Raw genomic sequence first — 16,639 nt, 5'->3', positions numbered from 1 at the left:
GAGAAGCAGTGAAAAGAACACCTTATATCAAAACCTATGGGAAATAATAAAAGCTGTTCCCATAGGTTTGATATAAAGTGTTCTTTTTAAGGTAGATTATACTTTCTCCTTTTTATTCCCTCTTTGACCTAAGAGTTATCCATAAGTATGTTGCTTAATTGTCATGAAATTAATATTTTCGGCCACATTTTTAAAGTTAGGTTCAGAGAATGTAGCCTGTAGATCTTTAACACATTGAAGTTCTTAACGTTTTCTTTGTGGCCAAATATGTGACTGATATTTGAAAGTATTCCATGGACATACAAAAAATGTATAATTCTTTATTTAAAGGATGTAAGGCTCTAAATGAATTTTAAATTATATTTATTGATTATATTATTCAATTATTATATGTCTTTACTGATTTTTTTGTCTACTAGACTCTTTTCTTACTGCCTGCTAGATGTGTCCAGCCATCAAAGAGGTGTATGGAAGTTCTACACTATAATTGTATTTTTATCAAATTCCCATTGCATTTCTAATAGCTTTTACACAGTTAGGCTCTTTAGGATATTTAATGCACCATGTTGCTAGAAACCATAGAAGAGTTCCTTATTCTTTTAACCGCGCCATTATTTATCTATTGCTAAATAACCAAAAAAAACCCCTAAAACCTGGCAGCTTAAAAAAATCATCTCACAGTTTCTGTGGTTAGGAATACAGAAGCAACTTAGCTGGATGGTTCTGATTCAGGGTCTCTCATGAGGTTATGGTCAAGATGTCATCCAGGGCTGCTGCAGTCATCCTAAAGGCTTGACTGCAACTGGAAGATTCACTTCTAAGGTTTCTCACTCACATGACTGTTGGCAGGAAGTCTCAGTTCCTCACCATGTGGGCATCTCCATACACCTCTTGAGCATCCTCATGATATGGCATCTGGTTTCCCCCAGAGTGAGCAATCCAAGAGAAAGGGGCTGAAGCCACACTATATTTTACAACCTAGTCTCAGAAGTTATACACCATCACTTCCACTACATATTCATTAGAAGCAAGTCACTAAGTCCAACACACACTTAGGAGAAAAGAATTAACCTCCACCACAGGAGGGAGTATTATGAAAGAATTTGTAGACATATTTCAAAAACACCACAACAGTATTATCTTCACACTTTTTTTCAGGTTTGTTCACTATTAATTCCAGCTCCTTCCTTTCCAAAACTGTACACACTCAAAAACATACTCATACACAAAGAAACTCAAGAAGGTACATAAAATTTAAGTAAAACTTCTATGCAGATCGTTGGAATTCACTGGTTATTCACAATACACTTTACATTTATTGGGAGAAAAATAAATAGATATTCACCTTGACTTTGAACTGGCTTTAATTGGTAATACTACCAATACTTTCTATTATTCAAAGTATTCTGTTTGTTTAAGACTGTTTAGTCATGATTGTGCACAACTGACATACACCATCCCAGTATTCCTACGGATGTATTCTACATGAAGACTTGCTTTAGTATCATTATCCAGAAATAGTCACTAAAATCCACTTATGGAACTTTGCTAGATGGCATACAAAGCATGTTAGACAGTATTTGAGTGGGAAGAGATTAATGACAGGCAGACTAATGAACAAACATTGAGCCAACGCGTGTGTTAAATAATTAATTCAAGGGACTTCCCTGTAGGTCCAGTGGTTAAGACTCTGCGCTTCCACTGCAGGGGGCGCGAGTTCGATCCCTGGTTGGGGAACTAAGATCCTGCATGCCACGTGGCGCAGCCAAAAGAAAAGAAGAATTAATTCAACAAATAAATGTTCTTGAGTGTTTAGTATATGCCAGGCACTGTAATCTAGTACTCACAATACAGCATAGTAAGTCCTATAACAGAAGGATGTATAGGGTGCTTCAGGAGCATTGACAGAGAATGCGTCTATCTAGGCAGATATCAAGGAAGGCTCTCTGAAGGAGGTGACACAAGCTGAATGAGTCCTAAAAATGAGAAATTTAAGAGGGACACTAGAGTTACAAGGGAAATAGTGAGGGCAGAGGCAAAGGGAACTGCGTGTTGTTCAGTATCTCTGGAGCATAGAATATATGTAGAATGGTGACCAGAGATGAGGCTGGTGAGGAAGGCAATCATCCCAGACCTTAAGGTGTATTTGATGCCTGACTGGTAGTCCCTGGAGGGTTTAAACAGAGCACTGACAGCAGGGAATAAAAGACCTATTAAGATATGTTAATTACCATTTTACAAGTAGCCCATGAAGGATACCAATAAATAGTAATTTTCTTTTTCTCTCTGAAAATTCACCTGCAGCTCCCGGAATCTTCTTTTCTCACGACTCATCAATTAAGTAAATATCTAAGAAAACTTAATAAAGTAATGTGTTGCTTTAAATTAATATTTAAATAATTACACAGGAGTGCTGTTTGAGTCCTCCATTCTTGTAGTTTTACTTGTCTGTAGTAAAACTCTCCCCTTTTGCAACCTCTCAGGACTAAGCTAAAATTGTAAAGTAGGCAAAGCTAGCTGTTCGCGCTCTTCCACCTCCTTCTCTCTTTGTTCTCCCTTTAGTCCTGTGCCCCCCTGATAGACAGTACTTTCACTTCCCTTTCAGGGAGCACTACTTCTGGGATCTGGATCTATTCTTTTCCCTGTCCCCACTCAAAAATGCTGCATTACTTTTGCCTTTTGAGGTTACTGGTTTTCTAATGATGATAAATTAGTTTACTATATATTTATTTATTTATTTTTAACATCTTTATTGGCGTATAATTGCTTTACAATGATGTGTTATATATATAGTATTAATGACTTAATCTGTTACCCCCCTAAGGATATTTGCACTGTAATCCAAAGTAATCAGTCTCTCATGATGCAAAATAAAGGCCAGTGGAGAACTTTTCTTTGGCCTGGGAGCCTTTCACCCCTCAAACCTTGGTGGCCACCCATTCTGCTGATGTCCTATTCCCCTCAAACTTGAATAATAGTTCATGCACATAAAATAACTCCTGATGGAACACACATACCCAACACCATCATCTTTTAAACACTCAACAAACCAAATGAGGTTCAGGATAGTTTTTATAAATCCCAAACTCTGATGCAAATGGTTGGGTAAAGTGAAGTAGTGTGTGGTGGTAAATGGTGTTGATGTTCAGACCAAGCGTTTTAGAAAAGGATTTGGGGGTAGGAGTGATAGCAGTCAGCTTGTCTGATTTGCTGAGGGCTCATGGGATACAAGGATGCTGAAGGAAGGAAACTGACTAGCTCAGTATCAAGGTAGTTTCAAGAAATAAAAGTGAGAGAATAATGATTATGTGTAGTTTTATACAGTGTTAATTCCTGCCTCCCTCTTCCTCCTGACCAACTCCCACCCTAGACTACAGAATCACTTGAGTCTTTTCAATAGCAAATGCTCTGGATACCCTTTTATTAAAAATCAGCTAAGATGAAGAACTCTGTATATGACCTGGAGCTTCTCTCCCATTCCTTTCAAATACACAGGGTTAAAATACCTTTAGCTATACCTAGGACAATTCCAGGACACAGCACAAGAAAACCTAGCTACAACACATCTGGTATGGCTCTGCCCATTGCACCCATGTCACATTCCTTTACCTTACAGAAAAGAACCCAGGTTCAAGGCCTTTGGCTTAGTCCTCTTGTTCTGACGCAGCTCTTTGCTTCCCAAGACTCAACTGGACGCATCATGTCTGTTCCACCATTTACCTCCTCTCTCTTCTCTTCCTCCAACTCCTTGGTTCTCTGTTTTTTCTAATGCTAACGTAAAGGACATACACAGTAAGCTTAATAAAATAGAATTAGGAACCAAAGAAGTCAGGACAGGAGGAAGCAAATGTGATAAGATAGCGATGTGGTAAACAGTTGTAATTATTAAGCTTTGCATTTAGATACTGAGTATGTTCTGATGATTGGGATAGAAGATGAGAGGAGAAACAGAGTAAAGAAGACAGTGAGTCTGTTGCCCTGAAGACTGTGCTCAGAAGTTTGTATTTCACTCATTGAGTGACAGTCTAAGGTTTTGAGGAGAAATGTAATATTATCAAATCAGTAACTTTGCTGAACACCCCTGATAGCATCATATACGACAAATTGAAGACAGACACTTCTTCTCTGCAGAAGTCCATTAATGATTTGTAGCCTGCACAGTGGCCTTCATTTGTACACATAGAGCGAAAATATGTTAAATGGAAATTTATTTACCAAACTTTCTTGAGAACCTACTATGTTCAAAGTATAGTGCTGGTTATTAGACAGATACCAAGATGAATAAAGCACTGCCCCTGACCTCATTTGTGCTTCACAAAGCACGAGGAGAAAAGACAGGGAGACATGAGCAATACCAGAGAGTGAATTGAGGGCAGGACAGTGGATAAAATGTTAGGCAAAGGGAGGGCCACCCATGGAACTACCCAGTTTTTGGCTTATCAGATTGGACCACTGATGTTAGGATACAGAGGTGCTGCTTTTAAATCCCATTCAACCACTAGAATGAGTAAATGGATTTGGCAATAGAATGGACTACATGTATGTATGATCAGGAGGTATGAGACATCACTCCAAAGCTGTGGGCCTGAGGTACCAGTAGAGGACCACCAGTTACATTAAAACTTAGATATTCAGAAGGATTAGGCAGACAGACTAAAATTCAGTCTTGTCACATTAACCTTCAAGGGGTGGTTGGCCAGTTATCTTTTGGACTAAAGTGAGGTTGTATGGAGGAGAAGGTTAGGAAGAGAAAGGTTATATTTATAGTTTTATGACATAGCAAGTTAAACGGTGAAAAACTGTGCCTTATCTTTGGGGCTTCTAAACTAATTATCATTAATATCACTGCCCTCTTTATTTAAGAAGTAGAGAGTTGGCAGTACAAATGACCTAAACCTTAGACGCTTTAGTAGCATCAACCTATTAGGGAAAACCACCTAAGACTAGGGAAAAGTGGATGGAATATTATGGCACTCCTAGAATTGTTGTGGAACTTTCCAACATAACAGTGAGTTCATTTGCATGTTTCTGCTCAGTTGACTCCAAAGAGAAACTGATAATTCATCGCAAATTGCAGATTTGTATCCAATATTACAACTAGTTTCTAGTGGTCTTATATAAGGCTTTTCTGATCTATATGGTTAGTTTTGTTCTTAGTTCTGTGCTATTTCCTTTTATCTAAATGCATGCCTTTGGGACAGAAAGTCTGTGGGGAGAAGTAGAAACATACACAGGACTCCACTTGCTGCCTGTGGTATAAGATAGGGAGAGCAGAAAGAAAGAATCTGGGTGCATTGGATTGCAGAGGATCTACAAAAGAGAAATTGTGCTGGAGTTGGCCTAAGAAACTGGGTCTTAGAAAAATGAATGAAGCCAAAGGATAGGAATTATGTCACTGATGTGAGCATTCATGTTCTAGGTTCTATATTGCAAAAAGGTATTAGTCTGTGGATGGGCTATTGATGCCTAACCCTAACTGAGACCTTTTCCTGCTAGGATTTAGGTTGTAATTTCACAGTCTGACTGTATGTCTCAAAATTAAATTGTTAGGCCTTGGAGGAAAAAGTAAATTTGATAACATAAAGGCAGGACAAGTAAAAATGAAAATAGAAGCACCATGTTTCCTTTAAGAAGGTCAAGAAGAAGAGAGGCGAGGGATCCATGGAGGCAGAAAAATATGAAAGTAAATCATAATTAGTCTTAGGCCTTGATTTTTTAAAACTTTTTGTTATTATTCTGATTAGAACACAGAATAGAATATTGTGATACCTAGAAAAGGGCTCCATCTAATTTGGTATTGCATATGATCTGAAACCCGTTATTTTAATCTATCATTGTCAGTGGATCATCCATAGATCTTTTCCTACTGTGGGGCAAGGAGAGGAGATTAGGAATTTTGAGGAGGTGGGTAGAAAGTGAATTATCAGAAAGCTCTGATCAAGCAGGACAGGCAGAAAGGACTAGCCCATCCCCTCTCTCGCCAACCCCATCCATGCTCTTCTCAACTCACTACAGAACAAACATGGCTAAGGTGGATCAACAGTGGTAATATCAGATAGGTGTTAGTTTACTCAGCACCTATTATTCTACTCTTTATGCAGCAATTACTCTACTCCTCTGAGTAATTAATAGAGCATGTCCTACACCCAGGGGCCAATTTCTAAATAAGAGGCTAAATAGGAGGGTTAGATAAAAAAATAAAGCTTATTCTTCTCTGTGAATTGCTGGGGAGGGAAAAAAAACTCCCAAGCACAAAGCGGGTAATCTGATTCAATGATTAGGAAATTGGAGGAAAGTCACATAAATTATTAACCATAAGAAATAAAATCAATCTCTTTTTACTTTTTCAGGCAACAAGACTACCATCAAAATCACTGTCAAGAAAAAGTATGTACGATGAAACTCACTGATAAAGCAATTAACTATGTTTTCTAATATGTTATTAGAGAAAAATCTGTGAATCAGACAACCAGCAAAATCATCTGCTGATATTAGTCAGTTTCCCTCTTTGCCTTTTTCTCTTCCTTGCCTTTCACTCTCAGTTAATCTTGAGTTTTACAGAGGTCCAAAATTATTGTTAAAAGAGTTGTTGTTAAGGGGGGTACAAAGTTGGCCTTTTGCCCAGGGGGCTCAGGAGGGTAGATTGGGGGAGGCTTAGGAGGTTTAATCATCACGGGGAAAGCATCACATACCACAAACCCACTCCACAATGGGAAGACATTAAGGGAAATACCTTTGCAGACCCCTGCAGATCTGGCTCAGGGCTGAGCATCCTGCCCCTCAGGCAGGTGAGCCAGGATGCCTAGATCTGTCTCTTAATTCTCCTGGGAGTAAGAAGAGCCTTAGGATAGCTACTCCATCAAAAGAAGGGACCTGGTCACAAGAGAGCTGCAACTTGGGCCAGGCAGGGAAGAGGGTAAATTTGATAAGCCCCAACTCTGGGGCTAGACAGAGGAATCATGAACAAGAAAGGGGTTCAGGGGAGTAGCACACTCACACACTCTTTCACACATACACCTGATCAATTCATAGAATGTGCAACAAACACAAAGGCTGAGACATACTGGCACCAAAACGATATTTCTTGGTTTAATAGTATAGTGAAAATGAGCTGAATAATCAGATTCTACTTATCGCATTTCGCTTCATTAAAAACTTGATGAATGTCCCAATTTTATATGTCAAAGTTGGACATGCTTCTTCTCAGCTACCCTAAGAGTAGTAATGTAGGTCTGCTGTACATTATCTCTGGTGATAAGAAAATTATATATATTGAAATTCTTAGCTCATATGTATTGGAACGGATTTAGATCAATTTAGACCAAGAAGGTGAGTAACTTACTTATTAATGTTTAAACGTTATTCTTAGAAGTGTTTGATTTAGGACATTTTACACAAGTAAAACAAGTCTTTTTCAACCATATGCTGTCATTTCAAACTATGTTTTTCAAACTCAGTAGCCATTTTCTGGTCTGCACAATAGGTGAAGAAAAAATACATTACGAGAGCTAGATAGTAGTGATGTTTGTGCAACATTGTCAATGTACCTAATGTTGCTGAACTATACACTTTAAAATGGTAAATTTTACGTTATGTGTATTTTATCACAATAAAAAATGCATTAGGAGATTTGGGAAATGGACTCGAATAAAACAGCTTTTCCTTGAAGCGTCCCTCAAACCTTCTCTAATGGGTCAGGAGAGAATATGCTACATACGGCAAGGTGTTAACTTTGATTGTTGGCCTAAACCTGAACAATCTGGGGCTACCTTTGGAGATAATTCTGAGGCAACAACAACATTATAGGGAATCGGGTGCCCAAATGCCAGGATATCAAACAATGCACAGCTAAAATGCCACGCATCCAGCCTTTGCTGCCACTGACTTGTAGCCACAGCCTTGAGAAGTAGAGTTCTTGTGGAAGGTACACACTCCTGGTCTGGCTGTCTTGAGGATAACAACTTTAAAAAGAATACTGTTTTATTATAGGCAAAAGGATTTTTATGATCCCAAAATATATCTGCAATAAGTACACATACATAAACAGTTATAGAGTTTGGCAGGTGCACTTTGCATCTGCCCCTGGTCCAGTCTAAGCTGTAATAGTGAGCATAATTAACCATGAGGAAATGGCCATTCAAGTCTGGTCCCTGGGTTTCTACTTCAGCTCATACTAAAAGAGCCCCAACTTCCCTCCACTGCTTAGCCTTCTGGCCCTTTGAGTACGAGTTCTGGCTCAACCTTTTTTCCTTCCGAAATTAATGTGTTTCTTTATTTCTTGAGCTGTCCTCTGCCTTCCAATCCAAGACAGTTTGCACTGATAATCTTTCGTTGGACCTAAGCCTGTTCATTTCCCTTAAATCATCAGTGCTAACCGTTGCCCATTGATTAAACTTTAACAACTAGCTGTAGTCATTTGCATATATAAACACAGTCAATTGACAGAGGAAGGCAGCAACAGGCCAGCCACAGAACCCACAGGCTGATCCCTCCACTATGGGGCTTCATTTTTTACCCTCATCTCTGAGCTAAACGGATGCCTAAGTAAAAGGAGGCTATATCCACAAAGGCACATAAATGTTTGAACTGCAAATTTGTTTCATGAAATAGTTTGTTAGAGGTAACCTGGTTTGTATTTTTAAGAAATATTGCTTGGGTCATAAACACAGTCTTACTTCTTGCCAGGGCATTTGTTTTCTACGAGCCTAGACACCCACTTGGCTGTTTGTTCGTTTGTTTTTTAACCAGGAAGCCATTTATCCTCAGCAATAAACTTTTATAGTTCCAAGGGATTTTGGGGTTTTCTTCTGCTTTATTTTATTTTAATGGGTGTACTATTTTATTAACATTTAAATTTCACCAACAATGAGCTCAAGTATATGCTAGCCCTATGTTCAGATTTTTGAAACAAAGATAAAATGGACAGACAGCTTTAAGGGTGCAATGTATTTAACATTACACAATATATTCAACAATTAGACAATCTAGGTGGTGGTATAACTATACACTTAGGAGCACAAGTATAGGGTCCAAGGGATTTTGAATCAAAGAAAATCTTATTCAAAAAATAGATCACAGGCACAGAGAATAAACCAACTTGAAACTAATCTGGTGTTCTAAATAGATTTCCTATGTTCTCTCTATACACTGTGGCTGGATTGTAGCTATGCATTGTTTGATAAAAGGAATTAAAGGTTAGTCCCTGTCCCTAAAATAGAGTAAATTCATATGTGATTTCCCTTGTATCCCCGCTCACCTCCTTTCCAGATAACTTCTGAAGAACTGAACAGTATAATTCAAAATATAATGACCTGCGTTGTGGCTGCAGTGACTAGTGTATTATATCCAGCCATCACAAAATATGAAGAAAGGTCGCGAAATATTACATACCCAATGCCTGATGACTCTACCCTCTCTTCTGATAGTGAGAGTTGCTGTAGCACATGCCGTGAAACATTTCTATATGAAACAAGTAAGATAGATGGTTCAGGCAGAACCCTGTGCAGAGGCAGCTGACAAGTCAATAGGGCAACCAGTGGCACCGTCAAAATCATCTTCTGCCCATAAAGAAAGAACAGATGTAGAAAGAACATATCATAGGAAAGAACACTCGGAAAAGAAACCTAAAACCCCCAAACCTAAATATAATGAGAAATCTGAACCCCCCCAAGCTTAAAACCTGTAAATCCAATAGTCACCTTGTTGCACTGATTGAAACAGGCACAAGGAAATGTAAAGATGCTACCACTGAAACAGATGGCTTAGAACGCCCACTGTCTCCTGATGAAAAAGCAAAAGCTGTAAATGAGATGCAGGAGTTAAATGATGTTTTACTTAACTTTAAATATCACCTAAAAAAGGAAACTGAGTTGATTTTAGAAAACATTTTTCATGAAATGGTGTCTGAATTAACCCAGACCATCCCCACCCTTTCCTTTGTTACGGCCGAAGCTGTGGTTGACCAAACTGACACTGACAAAGGAGACTTGCTCTCCAGTGTTGATATTTCCTCAGCAGCTGCTGAAATTATGGAAAATGTGCTTGAGAAGCTACAGTCTGCAGTTGAGAAAAAATGTACCAAGGAATTTTCACAAGAAAATGTATCTGTTCACTTTAAATCAAACTTAGTCAGTGGAGAACATTTCATTTCTCCAAAAGAAAAAACTTCAAAAGCTTCACTGCCCTATGCTTTGGAAAACATGAATGATATTGCAGAGAATATGGTTCATGTGATTTTAGAAAAGCTGACGGCTCTTGCATCTTCTAAGCAAAGTGAACTTTTTCGTCTTGAAATCACAACTGAACTGGCTTATCAGCAACACAGGGAAGATCCAACATATACATTCCTTCAAAGAGCCAGCAAAAGGAAATCCAGTGTTGAACCTGATGCTGCCAATTTGATTGGCAAGGAAGAAATACAAAATTCAGTGTCAAATATTTTTTCCCAGTCCTCTCTGGTTGGTTATATAGAGGAAGCAATCAGCACTATACTAGGCTATATACAAATTGGACTTAATAATGAAAGGCTCATTGCAACTGAAGAAACAGTGATCATCCTTCAGCTACTTGATGATATCTTGGCTCAGCTACATCAGACACCAGTGAAAACAGATGTCCAAAAGAGTAGACACTCCAGAATGAGCAGTCCTTCTGGCACTGAAGAAGACAACAGACTCACCAGCACTAGAGTAACTAATGCTCCTAGGTATGTGTACCTATTTCCACCTATTAATGTTCCTGGTATGGTCCTTTACTCTGAAGACGAAAATGAAGAAATAGACAAAATTGTAGAAAATGTATTGATTTCATCTATCAAAGATGAAGAAGCAAAATTACAAGAACAGGTTCCTGATCACTGGTTAACAAAGGAAAATGCTGGTTTTAAACACAAAAGCAACATGAACTTACCTACAAAGCCTGCTTATCAAGACAAAGTAGTATTTCACGATCAGGGATTAAATACTGATCTTCCAACTTTTAATAATAAGGACCTTTTTAAGGACAAGCCTGGTGTGAATAAAGACATTTTACTTTTCAGCCAAGATGAAACGTATCAAATACAAAAAGCTTTAGAAAATATAGTTAGAAGTATTTTAGCACAGATGCTCAAAGATATATCTTCTGGGCTCTCTGAACACTTAGACTATAAAAATGGTAGAGAGGCTTCACTTCTTACCTCAGGAAAACCACAAGATCTGTCACATCAAGAATGGATGGACCAGATGTTCTCTGTGTCAGAAATCCATACGGTAGCTCAAGATATTATAGATGCTGTATTAAAAATACTTCACATGGCTTCTAGTCACATTATCGGACATTCTTCATCAGTACATCAAACTTCTCTAGATAATACTGACATACCAAATAAAGAGCCATTAGCAACATGGTTTGAGAGTAAACAGAAGAAATTTTTATCTGCACTTGGTGTAAAACATACCTGGTTAGAACCTGGAGCAAGTGGCTCGACATCTGAACCTGTAGATCACATTAATGATAAGATCATTAACACAATTTTTAAGAAGTTGAACTCATTTGTTTGTCCAAAATTACAAAACCGCTTCAAACCAGAAAGCCATGCTGCCCATTCAAAGCCTGCGCCTGACAAGAAATCTTTGTCTCGATCTCACCTTAGTGTTTACACAATTAAAGTGATAAAAATTGTTTTGGATGCTATCCAGGAAGAACTACAATACAATAAGAAAAATCTAAATCTTAGCAGGGGTAGCCCTCCCAAGAATTTTAGAGGTAGAGGATTTTTCACTGACACCGAAAATGAATTAGACTCTGTTGTCACAAAGCTAAGTAATGACATTATGACAAGTTCATTAGCAACTTGCATTTGTGAGGTGTTAAGTGGAAACACAGATAAAAGCAATATTTTACTCCCTTCAGATAAACTAAGGTCTAAAATCTCATATGGAACTGGTGGCATTGATCAACAAAAACTTTTGCCTTCTCATTGCCAGCACATGCAGGAGGAAGTTCACCAATGTACTAGATTGCAAGTGTTAGACAGAATTGGAGATACCTTATATGACATGTTATGCAAGCTCATAGGAGACCATCCACATTCTCCCGTACCTGATGAGCAAAATACAGAGAGGATCAATGAGAATTTGAGAACAACCAGTACATTGAAGTCCAATATTAAGCTAATTTCTCAAACAATTCTAGAAGGCATTGTTTCAAAATTATGTGGTGTTGAGATAGATTGCATTTTCAAAAATTCAGAATTTAAAGCTATCTCAGAGTATATTGACACTGACAGCCTGTCATTTGCTTTGCTTCTTGAGGAAATGAGCAGAGGCTCTGACATAATCTTCAGCATGGTGCCCAATGTGACCTGGCCAGGTAGCCAAGAGGTGACTAACAAAAAGGGAAAAACTACTGCCCCCAAAACAGGAACCACAAAAGAAAAGCATCTAAATAAACTGAAAATCATGGCTTCAGATATCCTTAAAATGGTTTTTGCTAAATTGGAAGGGTTTGCCAATGGAAATTTAGAAACTCTGGACGCTATAATCAGTGGAAATAAAAAGAACAGCAGGACATACTGGGAAAGTGAAAATACCAACATTTGTGCTAACACACGTGAAAAACGATTGCAGTCGACTTTATACATGCATGCAAAGAAAGTGTCAAGTACTATTTTGAAAGCTATTCAAACTGAATTAAACGTGAGCTTGCCAGATTTGGAAACATGTATAAGCAAGCCACTACAAGAGAAAAAACGCTTAAGAACTTAGTCAATTTCATTTTGGATGCAATTTCTCCAGATATCTTTAATGAAACTGAACCAGAAGAGAGAGGCATTGAAAATTATAGATACAGGCCAACCTATGGAAATTTTCTTCCTGGAGGAGCTGACCCAGAGTCATATCTAGAAGACCCTGCAGAAACAGAAAGAAAGTGCTGAAGAGGAAAGACCAACAGAAGAAGAAACTAAATCAGATTCTCTTAAGCAACAGGAACTCGAAAGAACATTAAAAAAATTTGAAGTAGAACTCAAAGAGCTACAAAAGTCCCCAGTCTTGCCCATTATAAGAAATATTTTGAATGAAATTTTTCAGAATGATTTAATTGATCAACCAAATGTGCTTCCTCTTCCCCAGTTCCATTTATGTGACATTCCTCATGCTGGTGATGAGCCACTTGCTCAAACATCTGTTCAACCCCTGGATAAAACAATGGGCCCTTTAGTGTCTGAAGCGGATGTAACCATTGTTGCAGATAATGTTGTTAGAACCATATTTCAAAAACTTTATTCTGCTGCTATGACAGATAGAAATGAAAATTAAAATAGGTTTAATACTATCACCTTTCCAGCAAATATCTCTTTTACTGAACATACCAGTGGAGGAAAGTCCCCTGTTTATTCTACCATACTGGACAGAAATCCATGTACACTTCAGTCCACATTCAATATTGGTAAACTGACCAAAATAAATGTAGTTGAAGATATTATATAGTCAGTATTAACAAATTTAGAAACATTTGCTAGTACCAAAGTAAAAGCCCTCTTTTGTCCTCTTATCAATTTCACAGTTCCAATGGCTTTACCTTTACAGCAGGATGAGACTGCTTCAAGCCAACCATGCTTATCAACCAAAGATTCATATTCTGATGACCAATTTTCTTGATGCTCAGTGAATCATAATAAATCAGGAAAGACCACCTCAATATGTCAACTGAGTGCCTCTAAATTAAATATATATGCAACAGAAGTGGCTAGACAAATTTTACAAGGAAGCAAACGTAAGTTAGATAAAGAAGTAAAAACTCCATTCTTAACTCATAATGTTGTGGCTTCTGAAAGTATTCCAAGTCAGGTTGTTAACACAATGTTAGATATTGTGTCTACTAAAGGCAAATATGAAAAGAATATATTTGACAGAGAGACTGATCCAGGTCGGCCAGAAGATATTGTTGAAAAGCTGTTCAATAAAAGTGATTATCGAGAAAAACTTCAATGTCAAATACTAGATACCATTGAAGGTATCTTAATTGACATCTGTGAGGAAACAATAGATGAGAATAATCTCCCATTTGCTGTATCCACTCTTAAATGTAATGTAAGTGGGAGACATTTAGAAGCAAACTCTGAAAGGGACCCCGAGTATGCAAATAAGGCTATTCTTAGGCTTTTAGTTCCTAAGGAGTATGTTGCTATGATTTCCAACGGTATGGTGGATATTGTTCTTCAAAATCTCACTTCTGCTATCATGCTTGCAGTAAATGCAAAGGATTCTATTTCTCCAAGACTGCCTCTGATATTTTCTGACGCATTTCCCATAGCAGAGGTCAACAATCTCCTGTTATAGACTCAATGAATGAAAGGAAAAGGGAGAGATTTCCATTTGCAAGAAATGAAAGAGATGTACAGCTGAAATCAGCTTATTCTGATAATAATCAGACAACTGTACTTAAGAAACAAGATGCCGGACTTCCCTGGTGGCGCAGTGGTTAAGAATCCGCCTGCCAATGCAGGGGACATGGGTTCGAGCCCTGGTCGGGGAAGATCCCACATGCCGCAGAGGAACTAAGCCCGTGTGCCACAACTACTGAGCTTGCGCTCTAGAGCCTGCGTGCCACAACTACCGAAGCCCGGGCACCTAAAGCCCGTGCTCCGCAACAAGAGAAGCCACTGCAATGAGAAGCCCGCGCACCGCACGGAAGAGCAGCCCCCGCTCGCCACAACTAGAGAAAGCCCGCGTGCAGCAGTGAAGACCCAACACAGCCAAAAAATAATAATAAAATAAAAATTTTTAAAAAAAAGAAAGAAACAAGATGCCAAGAAATCTGCTCCTGAGCCATGTGAGGAAAATGCTCATTTCATTACTAAAACTATTTTGAATAGATTAAAATCTTTTGCCACAGAAAGAATAGATTTGCTACTTATTCCTCATACGGAGACTAGAGAAAAACCATATGTTGGATCAGAATTTACAAATTGTAAACAAGATGACAGCATATTTCTTGAATCAAACCAAATGCCATTAGATATGAATATCCTGAAAATATCAACAGCTAAAACCGTTCTCAGTCAACAAGTCACAAATTACATATTTGCTAATTTCAGAGAAAAACATGGACCTGCAATTCATGTATCACAAGCTAGTCTTAAGGAATATGCTGACATAATCGCCAGTACCATTTTGACACATGAAAAATGACATATACCTAGAAATCCAAAAGATGTATACATATCAAAACAATACTTCATTCCAAGAAAACATCATTGCAAGTGAAACTGTCAACAACATCTTAAAGAGTTTACATGATAAAATATCTTTAAAGGCAAGTAGCTTTTACTCAAAGCAGGACCCTGGTCTTTTTACACAACTAACTGTACAAAATGAAATATTGCCTGGTCAAAGAAAAATGGAAGACAACACTGAACTGCCTCTCTTTTCAAAATGCTCAGATCAAACCCAAATTATATCAGAAGCAGAAAACCAGAGAAGGACTTTGGAAGAAATATTTAGAAATGGAGAATCTAGACAGGAAAAAATAACTTCTTTGTTAAGTGTAGTTAAGGATATTTTAAAGAAGGTATATCAAAGGGTAACGGAAGATACAGACCATTGGCCTCCATTTAATGAACTCCCCCACTTTATATCTGATTCTAAAATTAAAACATCAGCACAAAAAAAAGCTTTCCAGTCACATATAAACAGTGTCGCAAATGACATAGTTGAACGTGTTTTCAGAAAAATGTTCTCAATAATTATGACATCTTTATATGAAAACAGTGAGACCGGGGGAGAATTGGAAGCATCTGGCAATGAAGAACTGCTGATGAATCCATCGTGCTTTAGAGAATTGAAACAAGCAGAAAAAAGAAGTGTTCCCCCTGAACCTGTGATACCACAAGTTTATCCTTACACAGGTATTGGAAGTGTCACTTCATTGGAAAACATTTTATTGCAATTTTCTCCATTGCGACTGGGTGAACAATTGGTCCAAAAGGTTCTCAAAAAGATCACAGATTTTGCTTTGCTGAATCTAGAAGAGAGTTCATCCCTTAAAGGTCAATCTGATGAAATTCGACATCTGAGGCCATGCAGTTCTAAAGCTAGCCCCAAGGGCAGCCCTAAGGCAAGTTTTAAAACAAATTTTAAAACAAAATCAAAAGTTACCTCTTTGGCTAAATTTGGAACAAAACCACAGCTAGGACCTGGTGGAGCTAAAGCCAAAAGCAAAACCAAGTTAGGTCTTAGAGAGAAGACTCTAAGAGGCAACCAGTCCAAGACTTCCATTGGGCTACCGGGTCTGCTATCCATAGGGGATGCCAAAAATCTCTCAGTGAGAGCAAAACTCCCCACTGTGGAGCTAAAAATGTATTCCAGGGATATAGTAAGTAATATTCTGGAAACAACTCTGAATGAATTTCAAGAGGTGAGGCAAAATAGAGCAATGGTAAATGTAAACACTTTACCTTCTGATCAAATTGAGATAGCAAGTGAAATAGTTGATGCAGTTTTGCAAGGATTATACGCTACGAAGAATAATTTGGCCCATCCAATAAAAGGCTCATACTCAGATGATCTCAAACTTTCACAGGGATATTTTAGTACAATCTCTTTTGCAAATCCAGAAGCCCATTTCTCTTTGGAGAATGTTTCTTCACAACTAGAAA

General features: G+C 38.1%; 1 protein-coding gene across 1 annotated transcript in view; it reads left to right on the top strand.

The window, feature by feature from the left end:
• LOC114905884 (fibrous sheath-interacting protein 2-like) overlaps positions 1 to 16,639 on the top strand; it is a 58,343-nt gene that overhangs the window by 19,023 nt on the left and 22,681 nt on the right. Inside the window, 9 exon segments of the mRNA XM_029240227.1 lie at positions 9,268 to 9,480; positions 9,482 to 9,651; positions 9,653 to 12,723; positions 12,726 to 12,909; positions 12,911 to 14,303; positions 14,306 to 14,437; positions 14,781 to 15,160; positions 15,162 to 16,030; positions 16,076 to 16,638. Coding sequence (XP_029096060.1) covers positions 9,268 to 9,480; positions 9,482 to 9,651; positions 9,653 to 12,723; positions 12,726 to 12,909; positions 12,911 to 14,303; positions 14,306 to 14,437; positions 14,781 to 15,160; positions 15,162 to 16,030; positions 16,076 to 16,638 — 6,975 coding nt within the window.

The sequence above is a fragment of the Monodon monoceros genome, unplaced genomic scaffold (assembly GCF_005190385.1).
Source record: "Monodon monoceros isolate NGI ecotype Baffin Bay Population unplaced genomic scaffold, NGI_Narwhal_1 Super_Scaffold_22, whole genome shotgun sequence".
NCBI lineage: Eukaryota > Metazoa > Chordata > Mammalia > Artiodactyla > Monodontidae > Monodon > Monodon monoceros.
Note: the sequence above shows the minus strand (reverse complement) of the source record. Positions and strands in the feature narration are given on the sequence as shown.